Source organism: Pelmatolapia mariae, linkage group LG18 (genome assembly GCF_036321145.2).
Source record: "Pelmatolapia mariae isolate MD_Pm_ZW linkage group LG18, Pm_UMD_F_2, whole genome shotgun sequence".
Taxonomy (NCBI): Eukaryota; Metazoa; Chordata; class Actinopteri; order Cichliformes; family Cichlidae; genus Pelmatolapia; species Pelmatolapia mariae.
In genome coordinates this window covers 34,211,982-34,233,612 of record NC_086243.1, presented here as the reverse complement: position 1 = coordinate 34,233,612, position 21,631 = coordinate 34,211,982, and the positions used below count along the sequence as shown (strand labels likewise).

Here is a 21,631-nt window from a genome sequence, read left to right as displayed (position 1 = left end):
ATAAATTTTAAAAAGTAGAACAAACAATCAAATATGCTTCTTAACATATTCACGCAGATACAAGTATTTTTTATTATACATTTATTTCACTATAAACATGTAAAATAGTGATCTTTATCTTGCCTCCTAATGGAGATGTCTCTCATGTAGTGCAGCTTGCAGAAAGGGGTCCTCCCCCCCCCCAAATTAAAGTCACACCACCTTCAACTCATCATTTTATTGGAAAGACATGTGTCTGGTAGCATTATTTGAAAAAAAAGTGGGTTTTTTTTGAAGGGCCAGTGTAAGGCATGAAAATGTGGTTTGTTGCCTCAGGGCAACGCTGTGCTGTAGAGGGCTAATCTAACGTTTGATAAACAGATTGATGCTGTAATCAAGTCCAGTTTCTTCCATCTTCAGCTACTTGCTAAAGTGAAGCCATTTTCCTGTTTTAGAGACTTTGAGAGAGCTATCCGCGTCTTCATGTCATCTCGCCTCAAATATTGTTATAGCCGTCTGCAGCTGGTCCAAAATGCTGCAGCATGGTTACTAACTGGCACATGCAAGCAAGAACACATATCTCCCATACTGGCATCATTACACTGGCTGCCAGTTTAGTTTAGTTTAAGATTTTATTATTTGTTTTTAGGCATTGCATGGGTTAGCACCCTCACACCTTTCGGATCTAAATTGTACACTCCTGCAAGCTCACTCAGGTCTGTGGATCAAATGCTGCTGGCTGTCCTGAGGTCCAGATTAAAGCACAGAGGAGATCGGGCCTTTGCTGTAACTGCTCCTAAACTATGGAACAAACTGCCCCTTCACATCAGGACCTCCCCAACACTGGACACTTTCAAAACCTGTCTGAAAAACACACTTTTACTCCATTGCTTTTAAATCAGAATGAGTTTGTATTACTTTTATTTATCTTACTTCTTACTCAAATCTTCTAATTTTATGATTCTTTTTCTTAACTTTTATCATGTCTCCCTATGTTTTTATTTCTTTTGATTTTCTTAATTGTACAGCACCTTGGTCAACATTTGTTGTTTTGTTATTAAACAATCTCAGAACAGCTGTGAGCTGTGAGCATATATCCATATGTTCTCAGATACTGTACCATATATCGTCTTTCCCTGGGGAGGTTTGATGTACATTTGCAGTATCTCTTTTTAACTTAAATATACTGGAAGGTAAATTAAAACTGTCATCATTAATCACTTCTCTTCAAAGTTAGTGTAGGATTACTCTAAGCAACATTTGTCAAATTTTCTGAGTTATGTATATTTACAAATGTGTGAGCCAGAAACACTGGCCTGTGTTACGAAATCAGTTTCACCCCAGTTCTTTTTATTCCTCGGGCATCCAGAGACAGCACTGGACTCAGTAGTCATTTTTGCAAAAACCTTTATACATCTTTATTCATCTTCATATACGCATGCATCTTCTAGAAGGGAAGACATGCAAGGCAGGTGTCCCTCTGCAGATCTTCACTCCTTTCTTTGTTACAGTCAGCTTTATAGAAGCGACCCTATCATAAAACCTCCATAGTGTGCTGCAAACTCTGTGTCTGTGTGTGTATGCACGAGCACGTGAGTGCCTGTGTGTGCGCGTACCCGTGTGTATGTGTAAGTGCACGTGAGTGACTGTGCATGTAGGTGTGGGTGCGTCCTAACAGTCAAAGCACTGTGTGTGTCTCTGTGTAAGTGACTTCCTCAAAAAAGTAATCTCCTCTCTCCCCAGCTACACCAAATTCCTCTACACAACATAGAAACAGAGCTAACATATTACAAACACTGAGACCCCCACTCTGCATCCACTGGGCCATTGGTCTCTTGTTGTCTTACCTTTACAGATAAGGTGGAGAGTCTCCTGCAAACCTACTTCTAAGTTATAACAATTATGCGTTTTTATTAAAGGTACAAGCATCAGCAATCCCCAACTGTAGCTTCCTGTCTCCTTTTATGACAGGCAGGCCCCCAGTGTCCATAAATTCCTTTCCCTCTAAACAATTGCACACACTCTCAGGCCTACAGCTAAGCCAAACTAAAACACACAGACAAATCCTTCCCTGTTCCTCTCATCTACTGCTGAACCCTCAACTGAGTCCCCCTTTTTTACCAAGAGCCTTTCCGACCTTCTAGGCTCTCCGCCACCGCACACTGGTTCCCGTGGTGCCAGGTCTCGCCTTTCCTTTCAGCTGGGCTGGGTGTGAGATCCTCTCCACCACCTCGAATTCTCTGGTCCAGCTTGGGCCCAACCTCTTCTTCTTGAGCCCTTTCAGACAGACCCAATTCGCCTCTGGCACTGCATGCTCCTGGTGTCTGTACCGCTTACAGAACCCTAACTCCATCGCTCCACCTGCAACTGAAAAATGAATCTCCCCAGAAAACCCTCTTTTGGCACATGGACCTCGCCATGCGTCAACTCCACACAATTAGAGATGCACAAGAAAGCTGCACCATCTCTCAAAAATTCTACTCCCAGCCTGTAACCATTTCATACGAAAACATTAGCCAGTGGTTAAATGTTAAGCTTGTTTAACTCCCAGCTCCACCTGGAGCCTGTATCCTGGAAGACAAATCTGTAAGTTAAATCAAACTTCACGTTTGCAACCAACTGTAGCTCATAAGAGTAATAAAGTATTCAGCATAAAAGACAAGTATCATGTGCAGGTTTTCTCCAATCATTAAACCACAATTATTGTACTAATTTGCCCCAAATCATGAATCATCCCAATTTATTCCACATTGTAATCAGTGACTTTCCTTAAGCAAAGTCACTCCACTCATTTATCACTTAGAGCTCAATAGTAGCCAGCTAATGAGCCCCATATTAAACTATTCCATAAACTGCATCTCTCACTTGTTTTCTCATGTCACTTGTCTGTCTGCTGATTCCTCTACATGCACTCTTAGAAAAACAAACATTAACAACACACATGGATCATCCTGGTGGTCAGGCGCAGGTCGACAGGTTCCAGAGGTGCTGTAAAAGGTCATAAAGTTAACCCTGGTGCTGTAAAATGAGTGATACCAGTTTCAACACAGGATGTGTCTCACACTATATTCACATCTCCCCTGTAATACTCAACATTTTCCCAAGAACACAGTGTAATAGCATACTCAACATATAGCCTGTAAACACATTTTCCTTCACTCATAAACCCAGTAATCCTGTAATAGAAAGAACATTAACCATTAATGTGTCCTGCTGTAACACATCATTAGACCACATGATTAACCCTCTGCTGTAGAAAAGAAATGTAAATGTTAGCGCTGTGCAGGTGTATACATACTTTCTCACAGTGACTTCTGTGAGCAACACAAGCCCATGAATAACACACCCCTGGTAGATTCACAAACACAGAAAGTGGCATTTAAAAGGTCAAATTGGCACGGCCCAAAGCTCATGCAACCTCAGATGTTGCTGTCATCTTTCTGCTCCTGTAAAAACAAGCACACATAGATTCGTCCACCCTTTTGTCCTGTCTCGGTGGAGGTTAACCTTGAGTAGTGGTCAAGTCAGTCAAGTCTTGTGAGCTTTTGTCAGCTTTTACCAGTCAGTCAATTTTTTTTTTTTTCACTCATGCATTCATTCATTCATTCATTCATCCATTCTTTCTTTGCTGATAGTGGAAACTATCATCGCATTTCGTTTCCACCCTCAGCAAAATGACGTCATTCAAAAAGAAAAAGAAGAATTTTAGATTGGATTACTTTGCTGAATCCTTTTGGACAGGGACTCATTTTCTAATTGTCCCAAATAAGTAACTTTCTCCAGAGCCCATTGTAATTTTGGAGAAACTCACTTGCAACGGCTTTCTCGACGTGTCGTATACCGCTTTTAATTCCCATCGTGTAGATCTGCTTAAAGAAAAGAAATTCACAAACAAAAGTCAGTGCACTGTTCAAAAACCAAAAAAATAAAAATAAAAATGAAATAAAATAAAAATAACCAATCAAAATGAAAAATAAAAATACAGAAGCCCGGTCTTAGAACTTGTCTCAGAATATTCTTCCTCTATTAGGTGAAAACACACCAGATCTAAGACTTGGTGAAAAAGAAAAATGCATCAGCAAATTAAATCCCCAAAACTTTCATCAACCAACCACACGCTTCACACAAACGCAACATTCCTTGAAATGATCAGTTTCTTCCTTTGTCCCCAGGTGTGTGCCATGGTAAAACCTTCCCCATATCAGAAACAAAAAACAAAACAGTGTTGACACAGAGACCATGAAGCCCCTGCAGTCTGCTCAGCTCCCATTTTATTACCTGAGCTGAGTTTTTCATTCTGGATATCACACACGTAAGAACAGATCAAGTCTGAACAGCAAATGTTGGAGAATCATTTTGAAGTGTTGCTAAATGTCATTATTATTACAAAAACTACTGAATGATTCAGAAAATCGTTTCCAAAAAGCAGAAATATGCAAACAAAGTAGAAACAAGGCAACATGAGTCATTCAGATGCAGATAACATATTCTCCTTATTTTGAAGAACACAGTCATGAAATCTTTCTGTGTGTCATTCATTGAGTTGAAGTGCCTAATAGAAGAGGAAAAGCAGAAATAATCAATGATAGCTGAGACATTGAGAACATGGCTGTATGCCTGCTATCATAACAGGAAACAAAGCACACAAACAGCAAACACACAATAATGTGGTCGCAGCTTGTTGTGTGTTGTTAGGTGTCATTTTTGACTTTGACATTTAATGAAGTCACAAAAATGTGTGCGACTCATTAAAGGAGTCTGTACGTCTCAGTCAGTGCTCTGTATTCATGTGTTCACCTCATTAAACTCACTGAGACACTTTTCTCCTCCAAACTTACAGCACAGCTTCATATTTCACTGACTGATTCTTTGATTACATCCATTAAGGCTCACACAGTGAAATTAGTGCAAACTGACAAATGTGTTGGAACAATTTTGGCCTCCAAACTGAACTTTGAGACAAACAGTGAAGCTGTGAGCAAAAAGAGGCTCCAGTGTGTGTCATGGTGGAGGAAACTGTTGTATTCCCACATTCAAAACATGCTGATCTTATTGGATTTTTCCCTCAAAGTCTTTTTCCTCCTTTTTCTCTTCATCCAAATGTTCTAGCAGGCTGACTGTGAGTCCCTGTTTAACCTGTACAGCAGAAAGTAACAGCAGTCAGCGGCCTCCACTTGACTTCATGACTTCAACCCCTCGCACAGTCAGTTTCACTTTCTTCCTTCTGTCTTTTAGTCCTAAAATGTAGAACAACACCAGATCAAAATATTTGTGTCCTTCACTCACATCTTCAAATGATACCTTCTATATCAGAGATGATACAAAGGCAACATTTGTCTTATTTCTCTTTCATGAATCAAAAAGTACTTTTGTACTGTTGTGTAAATGTGTATGTAAAGGTGGATGACTGCCTACTGCAAATGAAATCTAACCATGGGTACAAATAAATGAAGCTGAAGCTGACATTAAACACAGCCCTGTTTTTATTACTGTTTATAGATATTATAATTGATGATCATCATTTTGAATGATTCTTAAAAAGGGTTTAATGAATCCTTCAGTCTGAAACCAACTTGGAACAAAACACATTAGAAGATGTGGGAAAGAACCACAGTGTGCACATATTTTAAACACACAACCAAACCACATGTGATTGTTTTTCATATATCAATGTAAGTAGTATGTTTGACAGTGTATTTTTCAGCATATAATATTTTTTTTATAATTTTATGTTTATTTATTATTTCATTTAATTTAGTTTGTATATTCAGTGTTTTCATCACAGCTGTTAAACAACAGATAACAGTGTGTGTTACTAAATTCACAGCAACCTGAATGTGTTTGTGGGAACATGAATGTTTTTGAGTGTTTCTGCATCATGTGACCCAGATTTTTGGATCTGCTGTCAGATTGAAATGAAGACGATGAAACCACACAGCAGCTTCAGCTGAGCTGTCAATCAGCAGCAGCAGTCTTATCTGTGGGCCGCAGGGGCTGATGGGAGCTTTGAGGACCTGTTAGAAACCACGTGGCCCTCGTCTGATCTCACAGCTCGTCCTTGTTTGGCCTCAGCTGCATCAGAGCGCCACTTCTCCCCAGGTTCACCAGAGGAAACACCACTGCACAAAATGCTTTTCCTCCCAGCTGCTGCTCTGTGCTGTCTGTGTTCAGGTGAGTGTTTCCAGCCAATCAGGAGCCAACAAACTCAACCTGTAACAAACACTGTCACACTAACCTTCATCTATCTGTCTGTGTCTCTACAGCACTGGTTACCATGGCAGTAGGACAGCTGATTCAGGATGGTTTAACATTGACCAGGAGAGTTGGAGAAAGTGTCTCCTTCAGCTGTGGAGGGACTGAACAGTGTGATTTTGTTGGGTTATGGTGGTTCCAGATGAATGAAACATTCACACAGATTCTTGTAATTAACAAAAATACAAGTGAAGTCAAAACAGACTTCAATCATCCTCAGATTAACGATTTCTCAGTGGAGAATACAGTGATTGGTTGTGAGTTGAAGATAGATGAAGTTAAACGTGATCATTCAGCCACCTACTACTGCATGTGTGCAAAGAAAGATCCCCACTATGAGAAATGATCCCTGCAGCCTGAACAAACATCTTAACAGATGTCAAACAGTGTTTGTGACAGGAAGAGAGCAGTAAAGCACAGCCCAGGTTCACAGATTTCACCTCCATCTCAGAGTCACAAACATACTGAGCTCAGGGACGATTTTTATTTACTGCTGTCAGAAATTCAATTCTATTTATTTCTGTTTTGAACAGATTTTTCATCATGTTTTAAGATAGAAACAAGAGGAACAGATGACATCAAACTTCCAAATGTAAACAAATGTATCCTCAGTCCCACAAAAACATTTATTCAAAGTGAAAGAAAAACAGATTGTGTCAAACTGAATCAAAGTCCATCCCTCATTCACAGTGTTAATGTTCTCTTCATGAAAACTCTTCCAGCAGCACTTGTTGTTTAACACCTTTCAGTACATTTAACCAGACACTTTCACTTTATGACATTTTAAAGACAAATCTTGGACTGATGTCAGGTCAGGATTTTGTACTTCTAGCAGCGGCTCATTAGGACGCTGATTTTGTTTATAGAGGATGAATCAGTCAAGGTGCCTCATCTTTCTATCACCTGTTTTTCTCTCTTTGATAGAAATAAACAGATTTTGTATAAATGTGTTTGTACCCAGTTTGTGTTTTCTGTCCAATCACATTTGAGCAGCTTTGGCTGCATGCAGGTAAACAGTCAGTGAGAAGAGCAAAATAGTCCATCTGCTGAAAATGCATTGCACCATCAGACATAATCCAGACATCACTTTTTATTCACCTTATCAAAAAATTTTCTGGTTTCATTAACAATGAGCAGTGGCAGGAAACTGAATCTTGGCCCAAGATCTGCTGGATAAACCAGAATCCCAGAAAAATTGAGCATTGTATCCAGACACTAAGTCAGCAGACTAATCCCAGGTTGTCCAAACCCAGCAGGTCATGGCCGCCCTGACCTGGTTGTACCAGAGGTTTGTTCCCTTAAAAAGAGAGCTGCTCCTTCTCACTGTCTGCAAGTCCTGCTTATAAGGAAATGTTGGACATTTAGGGTTTCTGTAAATGTTGTCCAAAGGTTTTTATTCCCTCTTTATTTTGAGCTCTGTTAGTCATGCTTTATCCTCACATAGAGAATTTAGGAAACATGTCATCCTAAACTGTCACAGATTAGTAGGCAGAGGACTCACTCGCAGGATTCTGAAGTTTAGAGAGAAGGTGAGGGTTTATTCACAATGTGACACCAAGTGAGAATATATACATATATACAGTGGAACGGATAACACGGAGCTCCAGGGAGTAGAGCGGGGTCCGAAGGGAAGGTCCCAGACGGGGGTACACACACGCTCCTCTTCAACTTGATCCGTAACTCTCTCCAAATAGCTCACGCTCACTCACACACATCCACAGAAATCCAGACGGCAGGGAAGACGGACAGGGAGTCTAGGAGGCCTGTACACAGAGGAAAACAATGTCAGGAGGAAACTCTAGGAGATCACAAGGAACACTTTCATAGGCTAGGCTACACTGACGCTAGGTAGTGTGACGATCCAGCGAGGAAGCAGCCTCTCTTGCCATCTTAAGTAGTCTGCCAGGATCAGTGTGAATGAGCCACAGGTGCGTGTTCAGGGCGGGTTCAGAGGCGGGGATTCAAGGTCCAGTTCCGCCCTGGTGGGAGAGGCTAAGACAAAAAATACACACACCACAACCTCTCCAGATCTTGAGAACCATGACATAAACAAGCAGCTTATATTAAGATAGGTGGTCTGAGCCTCCTTCAGCCTTCAGAATAGACATGATTTTTACATTATTTTGTCTATTAATGAAAGTAAACAGGAAGTAGAGGAAAAGCAAACGGAAGAGTCCAGAAAGACAACCTGAGCAAACTGGTGGTGTTCCTGCAGACTGAGAAGGAAAACTGTGTCTGCAGAGTCAGACCTGCTGAGTCCAGAATCAGAATCAGAAAGACTTTATTTATCCCCAAGGGACCACAGTTAGAGAAATAGAAGACAATAAATACGATGCTAGTGTAGTTGTCACAGTTTGCAGACTGTCACCATGACAGCAGTACCTACAAGAAATGACTGTGCAGTGCCTACTTACACTGTTGTCATTGATTTCATTTCCAGCATCGCTGCTAAAGAAAAATCAGAGGCTGAGTAGAGAAAAAAATTTTAGTGTAAAAACCACAAACATTTTTAGTGAATAACTTTCATAACTTGAAATACAAATATAAATTGCAAATTTTAAAACATATGCAAAAATTTTGCAAACTATAAAGTTATAGATAGGGGGCAGGTGTCAATAAGAATTTATTCTTCTTCCCTGCTCCTTTTCATGCATGGAAAGAGTGTTACTTTAATTGAAAAGAAGGTCGTGTATAGGAAATGAATTACTGCTGTACCATGTGTGAAACAAACAAAAAAATAAAATAAAATAAATAAAGTAATTCCTGACAGGTCGATCCTAGATAATCGATTGCTTGTGTGGACTTGGGGCAGCCAGGTATCCCAGAATGTATTTCAAATCACAGGCAGGAATGGTGGTGGTGTAAAATTTTTTTAATTTTTATACGTACCAGCTTTCCTACCGAATTTTGACAAATTTAAAAGCCTATGTGCCCAGGTCTCACCTTGCTGGTCAATGAACCCGTTTTTCTGTCCCGGACAGCGGTCCGATCTCTAAGCCCTACATTAACTTAAAAGCGTTCCCTGCAGCTTGACCAGAAGCTCCACTTTACCGGCGTCTGTCGCCTGAAGCTTTACTTAAAGCTTTACCGGTCACTCTACGTTGAGGTGGTCACGCTCGAAGCCCGGCTTCTTCACTCAAATAATGCACTGAAAGTGGTCAGTTACTGACCACTAGCCGTTCCCAAGTCCCAAGTCTTAGCACTGGCTAAGTGAGATGACCTGACACCACAAGACCTTTCCACGCATCCGTAGAAAGGAGGAGGTTCCCACCTCTGAACTTGTTAATTAAGTTAATTAAATTAATTTAAATAAATTTATAAAAACCACTGGGGACTCCAACCACCAGTTTTTTACCTGATGCTTGGGCCCGGCCCTCTAATCAATAGGGACTTATTCCCTTAACCAAATGCCCTACTCTAATCTCTTTCTCTTGGCTGACACAACAAAATTAACATTAAACACAACACATCAACTCTAAAATTCACCCCAACAGTAACAGTAATAAATTTTCATCAGATATTCCCCAGACTTTACTTTATTGTCACAAATTACCCCAAAATCACCATGGACATGTCACCAGAAATCTACTGAACAAATTTTATAATATGTTTAGTTTAATTTCACCACTACTGAGACAATTTAACGGTGAAGATCATTAACTCGGCGAACAGATAATTTAAAACACATCCAATATGCACCCTTTGCTTTTTTGAACAGGTGGTGCTTACCTTTAAATCTTTTTAGACCAGTCTTCTGTCTGCCTCATTTCAGATTCCACCTTGGGCCACATTTGTTCTCTCCGTTACAAAGGGAACCGGGCGGAAACACCAAATATTAAACCAGATTCTTTAATCCCCAGTATTGAACAGAGAAAACCCGACTCAGTGTGGTCAAAGCTCAAAAAATCATCTTTATTCGACATTTCCGGAAAAGGAGAGCTGCGGACGCTAGCAAGCATCAACAGGTCTGAAACCATTACAAGCCAAATGCGTATATATAGTTCTCTTATACGTCACACACATCACATTTTGATCAAAACAACTCTGGAGTGCACTCTGCTTAGTTTCACTTTCTGTCTGCCCCGCTTCCTGTTCTCTGCAGCGTGCAGTATCCTGTCAGTACTTTTGGCACACATTCTACTCACAATGGCGTTCTCCTACTCTGGCCTCTATAAAACAATATAAACAGAAAATAAACACTAAGAATATAGTCATTTCGTAACAAGACCAATCTCAAAAATAACGTTAATTGCTAAGATTTTAGAAAAGGTTGTGGGTAAACTCTCAGCTAGGGTTGCCAACTCCCTGAAAAATAAATAAGGGACACCTCATGGCCAGGGCCGGGCAACCCAGTTGTCTTCACCCTTCCCAGTGTGGTGAATATTGTAGCTCTTTTTTTTGTGTGTGAAATTATTTTTTTTAACCATTTGACTTGAATTTGATTTAAGTAGATGCATATTCTTTGTGATATGAACACATGGGAAACAAATGATTATTTAGCCATTTATTTTTAGCTCAAAATGACAACACAATAAAACAGGTCTCTTTCTTAAACAGAAGCCTGTCATGCTTAACTTTTGAGAATATAAGTAAATCTTTCTTTAAAAGAACTCTGTCCTGCTTAACTTAAAATTATATAAATTAATAGAAAATAATAGAATGAAAAACATTCTTGTAACAGTGCACATTTAGTGCGTTTAGTACAATTGGCTTCAGTTGAGGTATTATTTCAGCTTTTCTAATGCTAATCAGCTGCTGCCGTTTGTAAACCCGCTTGTTCCCATGATTACGCATCATAACTCATCATCATTATTCATCTATGTATTACTTTTATGTATTAGTCATCTATTTGTTGTAATCATCTATCCTTGCAGTTGTTTATTACACAAAATAAATTATATTATCACACTTCTGGCCACATAGCGCTGATATTCACTGCACATGCCCATATTAACCTTAACCAGAGGGTTTAAAAAAACAAACCAGTGTTTACATACCATATCTGCTTCTGCCGTGGCCTGGTGGACAAAAAATTGGTTAAGGGTTCCCCGAGCTTTCACGCCCCTCATGTTCTTCATGTGCCCACCATTAGAAGCATGCCTATGGAAAAAGTGCACCGGCACACAGTGCAGTGCGCTTTATAGGTATTATCATGCACTTTTCCAGCCAGGTGTTTTCCTTTTCCCATTCCTCCCTGTACTTTTGCAGCCTTTTTTTTCTTTCTCTGAGGGGAACAAACATTGCTGGTCTAATGCTGGGCTTACACTGTGCGATTTTTGGCCCATTTTGAGCCGATTTTTGAGTCGTGTGACCGATTTGGTGATCGGCCCGATTTTGGCCTTCATCGTGCATCGTGTAGTATACGTGGGGTAACGAGAAGCGATTAACACCTCACGACCAGCTCCCGATCATCAATCGCTCGTGAGGGTGTTACCGCAGCCGCTCACACTGCCCATGCGCAAACACGTAAACGTCGGTGAAAAAGACGGAGCAGCACGGCTGTGCAGCGTGTGATCTGGACACAAGCGATGGAGGCACAACTTGTAGAACTTTGGAAAGCTCATCCGAGCCTTTTCGATGTGGCATCACAAAATTATCACGACCACAACAACTGTGAAAATAGTTGGATTTACATTGCTGCTCAATCACAGCTGCCTGATCAATGTTTTTCATTAGCAATTTAGCAAAGTTGATGGTGGTGGTGTGCGTGTCTGTGTGAGTGAAAGACAGAGAGGGAGAGCGAGCGACAGAATTTCTGTTATAACCTTCATTTTATGGAGGCACAGTGTGAGCACTCAGGTCGCATCAGAGCATCGGGCCGTATAGTGTGAGACCCTGCATCGTGACCTACCAACTTATAACCCCTGCGAGTCAATCGTGCAGTTTGAAAATCGCACAGTGTCTGCCCAGCTTTAGCTGTACTGTCGTCCGAGACTTGCACCGCAGTGTCGGCGTTTGTTTCCCTGTTGGCCATGCTTCTTGCTGTGTTCCGGTATTTTCTCCGTAAGCGACCTTTCCTCGACCAATGAGATAAGCGGTAATCTGAATTGTCATACTCGAATTGTCATAAGTGTGCTGTCAGCTCATTGGTCACAAAGCAGGAGAGGGGCTGGGAATTATGTTTTCAAACAAAGCGTTAATTCCATTAACATTTATAGACTACTTTTGATTCTCACTGTATTACGGGACAAAGTGCGTCCCTTATTAGCTCAATACGGGACGTGTACTTTCGTTTCTAAATACGGGACGATTCCGTTTTTTAAGGGACGGTTGGCAACCCTATTTGGCAGCCATCATGAATCTCTACCTTTCCATCACTGCTGTCAGTGTGAGAGCAGGACTTCTGTGTATTCTGACTATCAAACAGCTCTACAGAGCACACTGTTTGTTCTTTAAAACATTTTTTTTTATCACAGTTCAGTGGCCGTGATATCACCACTCCTCTCTGTAATTCCACTTTTAAATCACAGTATTTCACTTTGGATGTCAGGTTGTGTTTTTGTGCCAGCAAACATTTAAAAACTGTTCTGACTTCAGTTCTTCTCAGACGGAACCATCAGGAGGATTCATACCTGCAACACCTGGAACCAGTCAGCTGGAGGCAGCAGCAGTTTGTCTCAGAACAACTTTATGAACAAAAAAAGTAATCTCAGAGAGATAGATACCAACCTCTGAACATGGATTCAAACCAATAATCTTCATCTGATCGACCTTTCAGGCTACACCTGTTATTTGTAGCTGTCCACTGTAACACAACAGTCTGAAACTGACTCTGATCCACAAAAGCAGGACCTCTGCTAACTGGAATGCAGCCGTCATTATCACACCTGTATTTTTCCTCCTGTGAACTAAAGACATCTGCTGTGGAAGAGGTCTGTCTGTGTCCCACATATCTGTCTGTGACTCTCAGGTGCATCACTGTTTACAGGGTCACAAGGATCCACCTGACAGCAAGAACACAGGAGATGGAGGTGAATCCATCAGCAAATCATTAAAGTACTTCACAGTAAATGATCTTAATATATGCTGCTCAAAAAAATAAAGGCAACACTTAAACAACACAATGTAACTACAAGTGTTCCCTTTATCTTTTTGAGCAGTATATAACTTGGAATGTAATTTAGGAAAGTTTGAGCAGCATTGTCACAGCCACACTGTGCTACTAACTTTAAATGACTGTCAGGTGATTTGTGACAGAATGATAGCAGCCAGAGTGAAAGGAAGGTTTACAGGATGTTGGTGAGAGCTGCTGTGATGTCTGGTTTGGATCCTGTAGCTCTGACAAAAAGAGAGGAGGCCGAGCTGAAGATGTTCAGACTTTCACTGGCAGTGAGCAGAATGGACAGGATTAGAAATGAGTTCATCAGAGATAAAGTTAGAGAGGCTGACATCCTAATATTTCCTGGGAATAACACCCATTTAATACTTTAATTGATAAATTAAAAAAAAATGCTGGAGCTGCAACATGTTAACATGTGGTTAACAGATTAAAATTGAGGCTCTCATATTAACAGCTAACTTTCTATGCTGTGCTGATTTATTTGTCACAGTCTTGGTCATTTATTTTTAACTTTTTTGTGGAGGTTAAACTCTCTGTTATAAATATACCTGTATGTGTATTTTAAATATGATCTGTGTTCTTAAATGCATTAGTTTCAAATCCACCTTGAAGGCTGATTTCTTGTTCTGAAAGATGAGGATGTGTAACTGTGACACTAGAAGAGGTGTGGATCTTATTCTCTGACCTTTCTCTAAACTTATATTTTAATTGACAGTAACTTTGTATTTTCTGTTAACAACACCAGGGCACACTGGGATGATGTCCATTAGTATTTCTCTTCTGCCAAGACTTCTGCTGCCTTCCTTCCTCCATACCTGACAATGACGACTGACTGTTGTGTTGAGCTTCTTTCTCAAATCAAGTGTCCACATTACTCAGCTCATCAACACAGAGATTTTTAAGGAGAAAATCCCACAGATGACCCAAAGTTTATGTTCCCACATGCTGGGATTGGCGTGTGTTACCCTGGTTGGACATCCACAGAGAAAGGTGAGTGTTATTATCTTTATTATCATACCACCAACAACATCTGATTTTTGTGATCATTAAAATCTTCTAAAGTGTTTCAGTTACAGTGAAAACATTTGCACTAATACTGAAACATTCCTTAAAATCTTTTACATACATTACATTTTTACGGGGCAGGTCGCTATGATCGGCCAGCAAGACGCTAAGCCAACCGTGGAGACGAAGGCTGTTGTGACGTGACCAATGGTCCATCCCCAGAGCCGATCGGCTGCCCCGCACTTTCCATAGACAGGGGAGGGGGGCTGGAGGCGTAGCCAGCTGGGAGGTGGAGGCCAAGCTGGGAACACAACCCAATATCCAGAGCCTTGAATGCCCTATCCATCACCTCAAAAAGTGATGGACAGTAGTAACCCCTAAGAGCTGTTTACGATAAAATTATTAATATTCTTATATTTACCTTTACTATTTCACAAAGGTATAAAAAGGGTATGTCCACAATTTAGACTGTAATTACAGGATATCTTACTAAGCAATTTGGCAGGAGTGAAGCAGAGGCAGAATTAAATGATAATAACAGTCACAAAATAATAAAAAATCACATCAATAATAATTATCTCATTAACCTAATCTGAGGTTATGCTGATTTTGTCCTTATCTTTGGGATGAGAGAGGTTGGAGGAGAGACTGAGCAGATCTAGAGCTGAATTTTGTTTCATTTCAGTGTTTTGTGCTAATGGAAACAATCCAACAGGAAAGCAGGAATCCTGAATATTCGATACTTCAGGAATACAGCGAGACCCCAGATCTTCTCAGTGTTGGGAGAAGCTGCAATCCACCAGGAAAATGATGGGAGTCCAAACCTTTAGAATTATAATCCAACAGAGCAAAGATGATGATGATGTGAAGAGATGAAGCCAAATTCATGTTGAATTTGTAAATCCATTGTTTGGGCAGCTGGTTGATCCCTCTGGTGTCTCTGCTAGAATTTCCAATGGTGAATTTCTGGTATCCGATCATCTGAACTGATCATCTCAAAGCACTGCTGGAAACAAACTCTGAACATCTCTGAGGCTCCAATTTATGCTCTGACAAGTGCTCACTCTCCCCACCTCTCCTCCCTCTGGTAGGTCGTCACCAATCACTGTGTTTACATGATATCAGCAGTTATTTGAATTTTTGAAACTACATTCATCATTTAACATATTGATCAGGATTATACTTTGATTATAACTTTGATTAAAAACAAAGATGATTTACTACTAGAACATAGGGGAAAAAGCACTTTTTTTAACACTGATGCCACAAATCTGGGTCTAACACATGAGGCTGGATGTTAAATCCTTTTACCCCCTCAAAGATGTGATTACAGGGGAAAGCAAAGGAGACTTCAGCCTTTCTCTGTCTCACTTCTTCCATGAGAAACTTTTAGGTTTTTTATTGAACTGAGATCAGATTTGTGACGATCAATCTGATAACTTGATGTTGTTGCCCTTAAACAATTTTGCCACAGTTTCTGAAGTACAACTTTGTGTTTAACCCAAGTGTGTTTAAAATGTTAAATTCAGCTCTTGAAGGTCCTCAGCTGCTCATGTTGCAGATCCACTGTGAGCTGAAATTCCAATGAATCTGTTAGAAAAATCAAAGTGATGTTTCAGATTAGTCAATGAGCTCATTAGTTAATAACTGTGTAAGATGGTGTTATGGTCCCCTGATCCTCTGCTGCCTACCCACCATCTATCTTTCCTCCCTCTGTTTTGTATCTTTGTCTCTCTGTGAGTGTGGCATTTGTGGTGTGTGTGATGTGTGTCAGTGGGGTTTGGCAGTTCTGGTGGTTCCTGCTCCTCCTCGTCTGGAGCACCTGCAGTAACTGATAATCAGTCCAGCACATCAGTTTGGAAGAATTTGACTCCATTTCTGACACAGAGCAGCTTTAATTCTGACATGTTGGATTTTCTCACATGAACTGCTCGCTTCCAGCTCTTTCACACCATTTTTGTTGGACTCTGTTGGACTTGGTTGTTCCAAAGCTCTATTTTTAACAGCAGGCATGGGCGCTTTGTGTTCCTACTAGGCTGCTGGAGCTGATTGAGGCCATTCAGTACAACACTGATGATTCCAGCAGACATGCCACAGCACATTTCAGAAGCATCCCTGAAGCATCTCTTTGCTCTGCACCACTAAAAATAACTCTATTTTTTACAGAAGCTCCATCAAGCTGCACAAAACAGAGGAAAATGTGCAGGACAGAAGAAACAGCAAAGGAAATCCTGTCAGTGTTGAAAATAGAAGAGCCTGTGCAGACCAACATGTTTCACTTCTAAAATACAGCAGGTGTGGTTTGAAGGACGCAACAAAACCACATCAGAAAGACATCAGAGACGCATCACATCACTCGCTGGATTCACTGGATTATTTTTCTTTCACCATTATTTGGAACAAAGAAAACAAACGTGACTGGTTTGTGTCATTGTGGTGCTGCATGGCCCACTTTCTCCTGAGATTCAGTTCACAGACAGATGTTCTGATAGTTTTCTTTAGAATTTGCTGCTATAATTCAAAATTAAATGTGTGATTAATGATGGTGAGCCAGATGGGCCAAACCATGATACTATCAGCAGCATGTTTCATTGTAGTGGTGGTATCATTGATGGGATATATGGACTGGTGCTTATATAGTGATTTTCTATTTTCATGTGGACTAAAGTAGTGGACTGACCAACAGACTGACATTAACATCAGAGCCGTGCTGCTAGTGTGGCTAAAAGAAAAGAGAAGAAGAGACAGTCATGTTGATATGAACATTAGAGAAACACATCATGGAGCTGAAATATGATCCTGCTTCCTCATTTGGACTCATTCACCTCAGCTGACACATTCAACAGCAGACAGGTTTTTGTAGCAGTCTGTCTCACTGTGGGAGGAAACTACCTCATCTTTGGCTCTGGAACTAAACTGTCTGTAACAGGTAAGAACAAACATTTATTTTCCTTCAGTTGTTTTATTATAGAAGCTGAAAATGTGTTAGTTTTTTCATCATTAGTAGAGAATTCATCTGCAGCCATTGTTACATAAGAAAAGCTCAATAATCTCTGAAAACATGTTTAAATCTCACTGAACAACTAAAGTTATTCTTTATTTCTGCAAATATTAGTGATGTTACAAATATTTAGGATTTGATCATCTCAGTAATTCTGCATCATCTGCTGGATTTGAACACAAGATCATATTTGATGTTAAAATTAAATTAATATAAATTAACAAATATGGTGTCAGAAAATATTTGTTTTATGTTGAGGAACAAATATTTTTTAATAGTCAAACATTTATGTAGCTGCTTCAAAAAGTGTCTTCTGGTAAATAAAATGATAAAAACAGATACTGATTAGAAAACTCAGAAATGATATGACATAAAAATTTAGGATGAATATGACATTGTTAAACTCCAATATGTATTTCTGAGATTAAGTCATGTGTGTGGATTTGTACGTGACAATAAAAAGTTAATAATACTTAAATTTTCCAAAATACTTTAACATACAAATTTTTATTAAATATAATTTGTAATTTATGTCTAAAAAATATCATGAAGTATATCTCATTTTATTGAAAACGTTTTATTCACCATTTCAGTTTTAGTGTTTTAAAATTGTTGCTACAGTTTTTTATATGAATAAAAACATAACTTAAAATAATCACTGCATTACTTTTCCAATTTTTACACAAAAATATTTAAGAATAAATTAGTCTGAAAGACAAATATGAGGAATGGAAATTTAATCTGCTGAATTTAATTTTGTGTAATGATATGTAATTTTATTAATAGTACAAAACAATATGAAAAAAGATGAATTTATTTTTGGACAAAAGGGTATCTCTGTTAGAACTCGTTTCTAAGGACTAATATGGAAAAAACATTTTCACTTGTATAAAGACAAATGTATATATTTTGAAATTGGACTGAACCAAATTTCTATAAAACAATAACAAGCAAACACATGACAAATGGAGCTGAAAATAATTCAGTTTGTCTTTTTAAACATGCTGGTGAATGAAGCAAACATGAAGCTGAATCCAGTGTATGTAGTGAACTTTGTATTGATGAGTAGTTTAGTGATCAGAGTCCATGTAGTTTCCAGGATCAGACTGAATGCAGTGCAGTGCTGGAAGCTGCTGCTGACTGTGTGAATGTGTGTCTGTGCTGCTTGTTGCTGCTGTCAAACTTCAGATGAGCAGGTAGTGAAGCCCGTGGTGAGCGTGTACCCAGCAGCATCCAGAGCCCACCTGGAGGGGAACAGCTCCCTGCTGTGTGTGGCCTCAGCCATGTTTCCTCCTCTGGTCCAGTTCTCCTGGAAAAGACAGAAGAAGAACGGCGGAGAAGCGGAGGAGCTGCCCCCTGCTGAGGGAGAGCAGCTGGAGCTCAGAGAGTCGGGACGCACCATTGCCATCAGGATGGTTGATGGGAGTGATTCTGACACATATAAATACAGCTGCTGGGTGAAGCACGAGGGGGGCACAGTGGAGGCCCAAACACAACAAGGTAATGAAGGCTTGGTGACTGTGTTCAGCAGTGATTCAGCTTCATGTGGAGATGCTGTCAAAGAGAGCAGAGGAGCAGAGGACTGACATTTCTCACTGCAGCTCCAAACATTTGACTCCTTTTCTGTTTCAGAGGTTCCAGCTCCAGCAGCCTCCTGTCCTCCAGAGAGAGAGCCAGCAGACCTGCCAGCTCTGCAGCCAGCTGACTGTAAGATCACCTGCTGCCTCTCTGCATGGACAGCTCCAATGTCCAATGAGGGAGCTGGAACAAGTTTAGGGACTCAGTCTTAAAGTGTCACTAATTGATCAAATCTTCATCCAACAAGCTCTGATAAAGCCACTGTACACTAGCTGCTCAGCACCAAACAGCAGACAGACCATAATATGTCAGAGATCAGTTTGTTAGCTGCTTGTGGAGTTCTTCTGCCCCCAAGTGGACACAAACACTACATCAATTCATCCACTTGAAGAAGAAGCTGTGACTGTTTCTATTTGGACTTTTTCTCCTTGATGTGAGAGGAATAACCCGACTGTCTGTCTGTCTCTTTGTGTCTGTCTGTCCTTCAGTGTCCTTCCAGTCTCAGTGCAGGGTGAAGCTGCTCTGCCTGCTGTACACAGTGCTGATAGTGAAGAGTCTGGTGTACTGCTGTGGACTCTCTCTGCTGATGATCCTCACAAACAAGGGAGCGTCCACCAACTGCACACATGCTGACTGACTGTTTTCTGCTCGCCTTTTCTCACCATCAAATCTCATCAATTCATCTCATTCATCACTTTGATCAGTATCACAAATGTTAGTTATGATGTGTTGTGCTTATTTTGCCTTTTTATTCAATAGTTAGAAGATCATCTGAAATAAATACATCTTTACATGTATTGTTACTCTGAGTTAGAATTCTTTTTGTACTTATTGTGACTTTTATTGTAGTAACAAAAATCATCAGCTATATTTTTATCACAAGTTTTCTGTTTGATTTCTTTTTATTTTGGTTGATTCTCAAATGTCAAACAGTGTAGTTGTGTTTGTAAGTGTGAATAATAAAGATTTCAAGATGAAGAATTTGATTCTACTTTCATTGTGTGATAAACAACAACCCGTGTGAGTGAAGCACAAACTGACTGTATCCAAACTTGCTCTCCTGCAGCAGACGCGCTGTGTGGGTTTCTGCTCTGCAGCCTCCACACCGTTAGCTGTGGCTTTTCACTTTAATAACACAATGACAGTTACAAGCATGAACTCTGCTTCAAGTTATTCAGGAAGCATCTGTGTTCATGCATGTGAGAGAAACAAAGTGTGAACTCAGAGCTGTTACAGAGTTGATGTTTAGTACGATCACAAAACACAAATACAAGATGAAGTCTAAACATTAAATACCACAGAAGTCACATAGAATCATTATGATTTAAAAGTATTGAAAAAAGTGAATAAATTAAGACAACATTTGTAAAAACAATTTCACAAGACACCATCAGTTCAGATGGATATTGAGCATCTTTCTAGCTTTTTCTAATAATTATAAATATGTAAAATATTTAATCAAAATGTGTCATTGATTAATCAGCTTAATTATTCAGGCTAGTACAATTTATACAAATAATAAAATTGAATTAAAAAAATGAAATAAAATCATAATTATTATAATTAAGACCAGCACAGAGAAACAAACTCAAACAAAGAACATTCATCAATTTGATGATTTAACCAGTGCTGAATATTTATTAAATTCACCCACGCTGTGCTATAAAGTCTGTTGATATTAATATTAAGATTTAAACCAGTGATATTTTTTATATATTTAAAAATATATATATAAATTATAAATTCATTGAACTCTAGTGATGCTTTTAAGGAATTTGTTATTTTAAATCTTAAATTTAGATATAAAATATATTTTCCTGATGAGATTTACTTCACACAGCTTTGTGTTTTATGTCAGGGTAAATAAAATATGAATTATCTGATTATTTACTATGAAGTGAAAAAGACAAAATATGAAACAGATGTTGTCATCGAGGAGTGGACTCAGGCGCAGACAAAACTCAGACGCTCGATGGCGTAAAATTAAGTGAAGTTTATTACAGGAGGTTCGGTGTGACAACAACGATGAAAACAAACATGAACTAAAGACGAGAGACTAAAAATTGGCTCTGAGGTAAATAACTCATTTACAAGGATGTATCACGTATCACACCACGCTGTGAGATGCTGTCAGCAGCACTAAAGGAAAACACTATGAACAGTGTTGAGACGACACCAGCCTCTCTGATCCTTTTGTCTTGGTAGAGATCACAGAGATGTTTCCAAGTAGGCCGACTTTTGTACTGTTGTGTAAATGTGTATGTAAAGGTGGATGACTGCCTACTGCAAATGAAATCTAACCATGGCTACAAATAAATGAAGCTGAAGCTGACGTAAAACACAGCCCTGTTTTTATTACTGTTTATAGATATTATAATTGATGATCATCATTTTGAATGATTCTTAAAAAGGGTTTAATGAATCCTTCAGTCTGAAACCAGCTTGGAACAAAACACATTAGAAGATGTGGGAAAGAACCACAGTGTGCACATATTTTAAACACACAACCGAACCACATGTGTTTGTTTAAAAAAAAGTTGTTCATTCTAAATGTTGTTATATATAATTTATTTACAATATATATTAAAAATGTTATTGATTATGATATCATATATTTTTTATTTTTCACATAAATATGACTAAATATCAGTTTAAATAAAAACATTCATCATTCTGAAAAATCAAATCTGTGTCTGATCATTTTTCTATCAGCTGTAGCTTCAAAGTAGCTTCTTCTGCTCTTTGTTTGTATAAAG

General features: G+C 39.3%; 1 protein-coding gene across 1 annotated transcript in view; it reads left to right on the top strand.

Annotated features, from left to right (window-relative positions):
- Positions 1-19,736, top strand: part of LOC134617648 (uncharacterized) — a 47,962-nt gene extending 28,226 nt beyond the window's left edge. The window contains exons 3-6 of the mRNA XM_063462971.1: positions 17,181-17,225; positions 18,486-18,797; positions 18,930-19,004; positions 19,364-19,736. Coding sequence (XP_063319041.1) covers positions 17,181-17,225; positions 18,486-18,797; positions 18,930-19,004; positions 19,364-19,512 — 581 coding nt within the window. The 3' untranslated portion in view covers positions 19,513-19,736. The remainder of the gene's footprint in view (positions 1-17,180; positions 17,226-18,485; positions 18,798-18,929; positions 19,005-19,363) is intronic.
- The last annotated feature ends 1,895 nt before the right edge of the window (positions 19,737-21,631 follow it).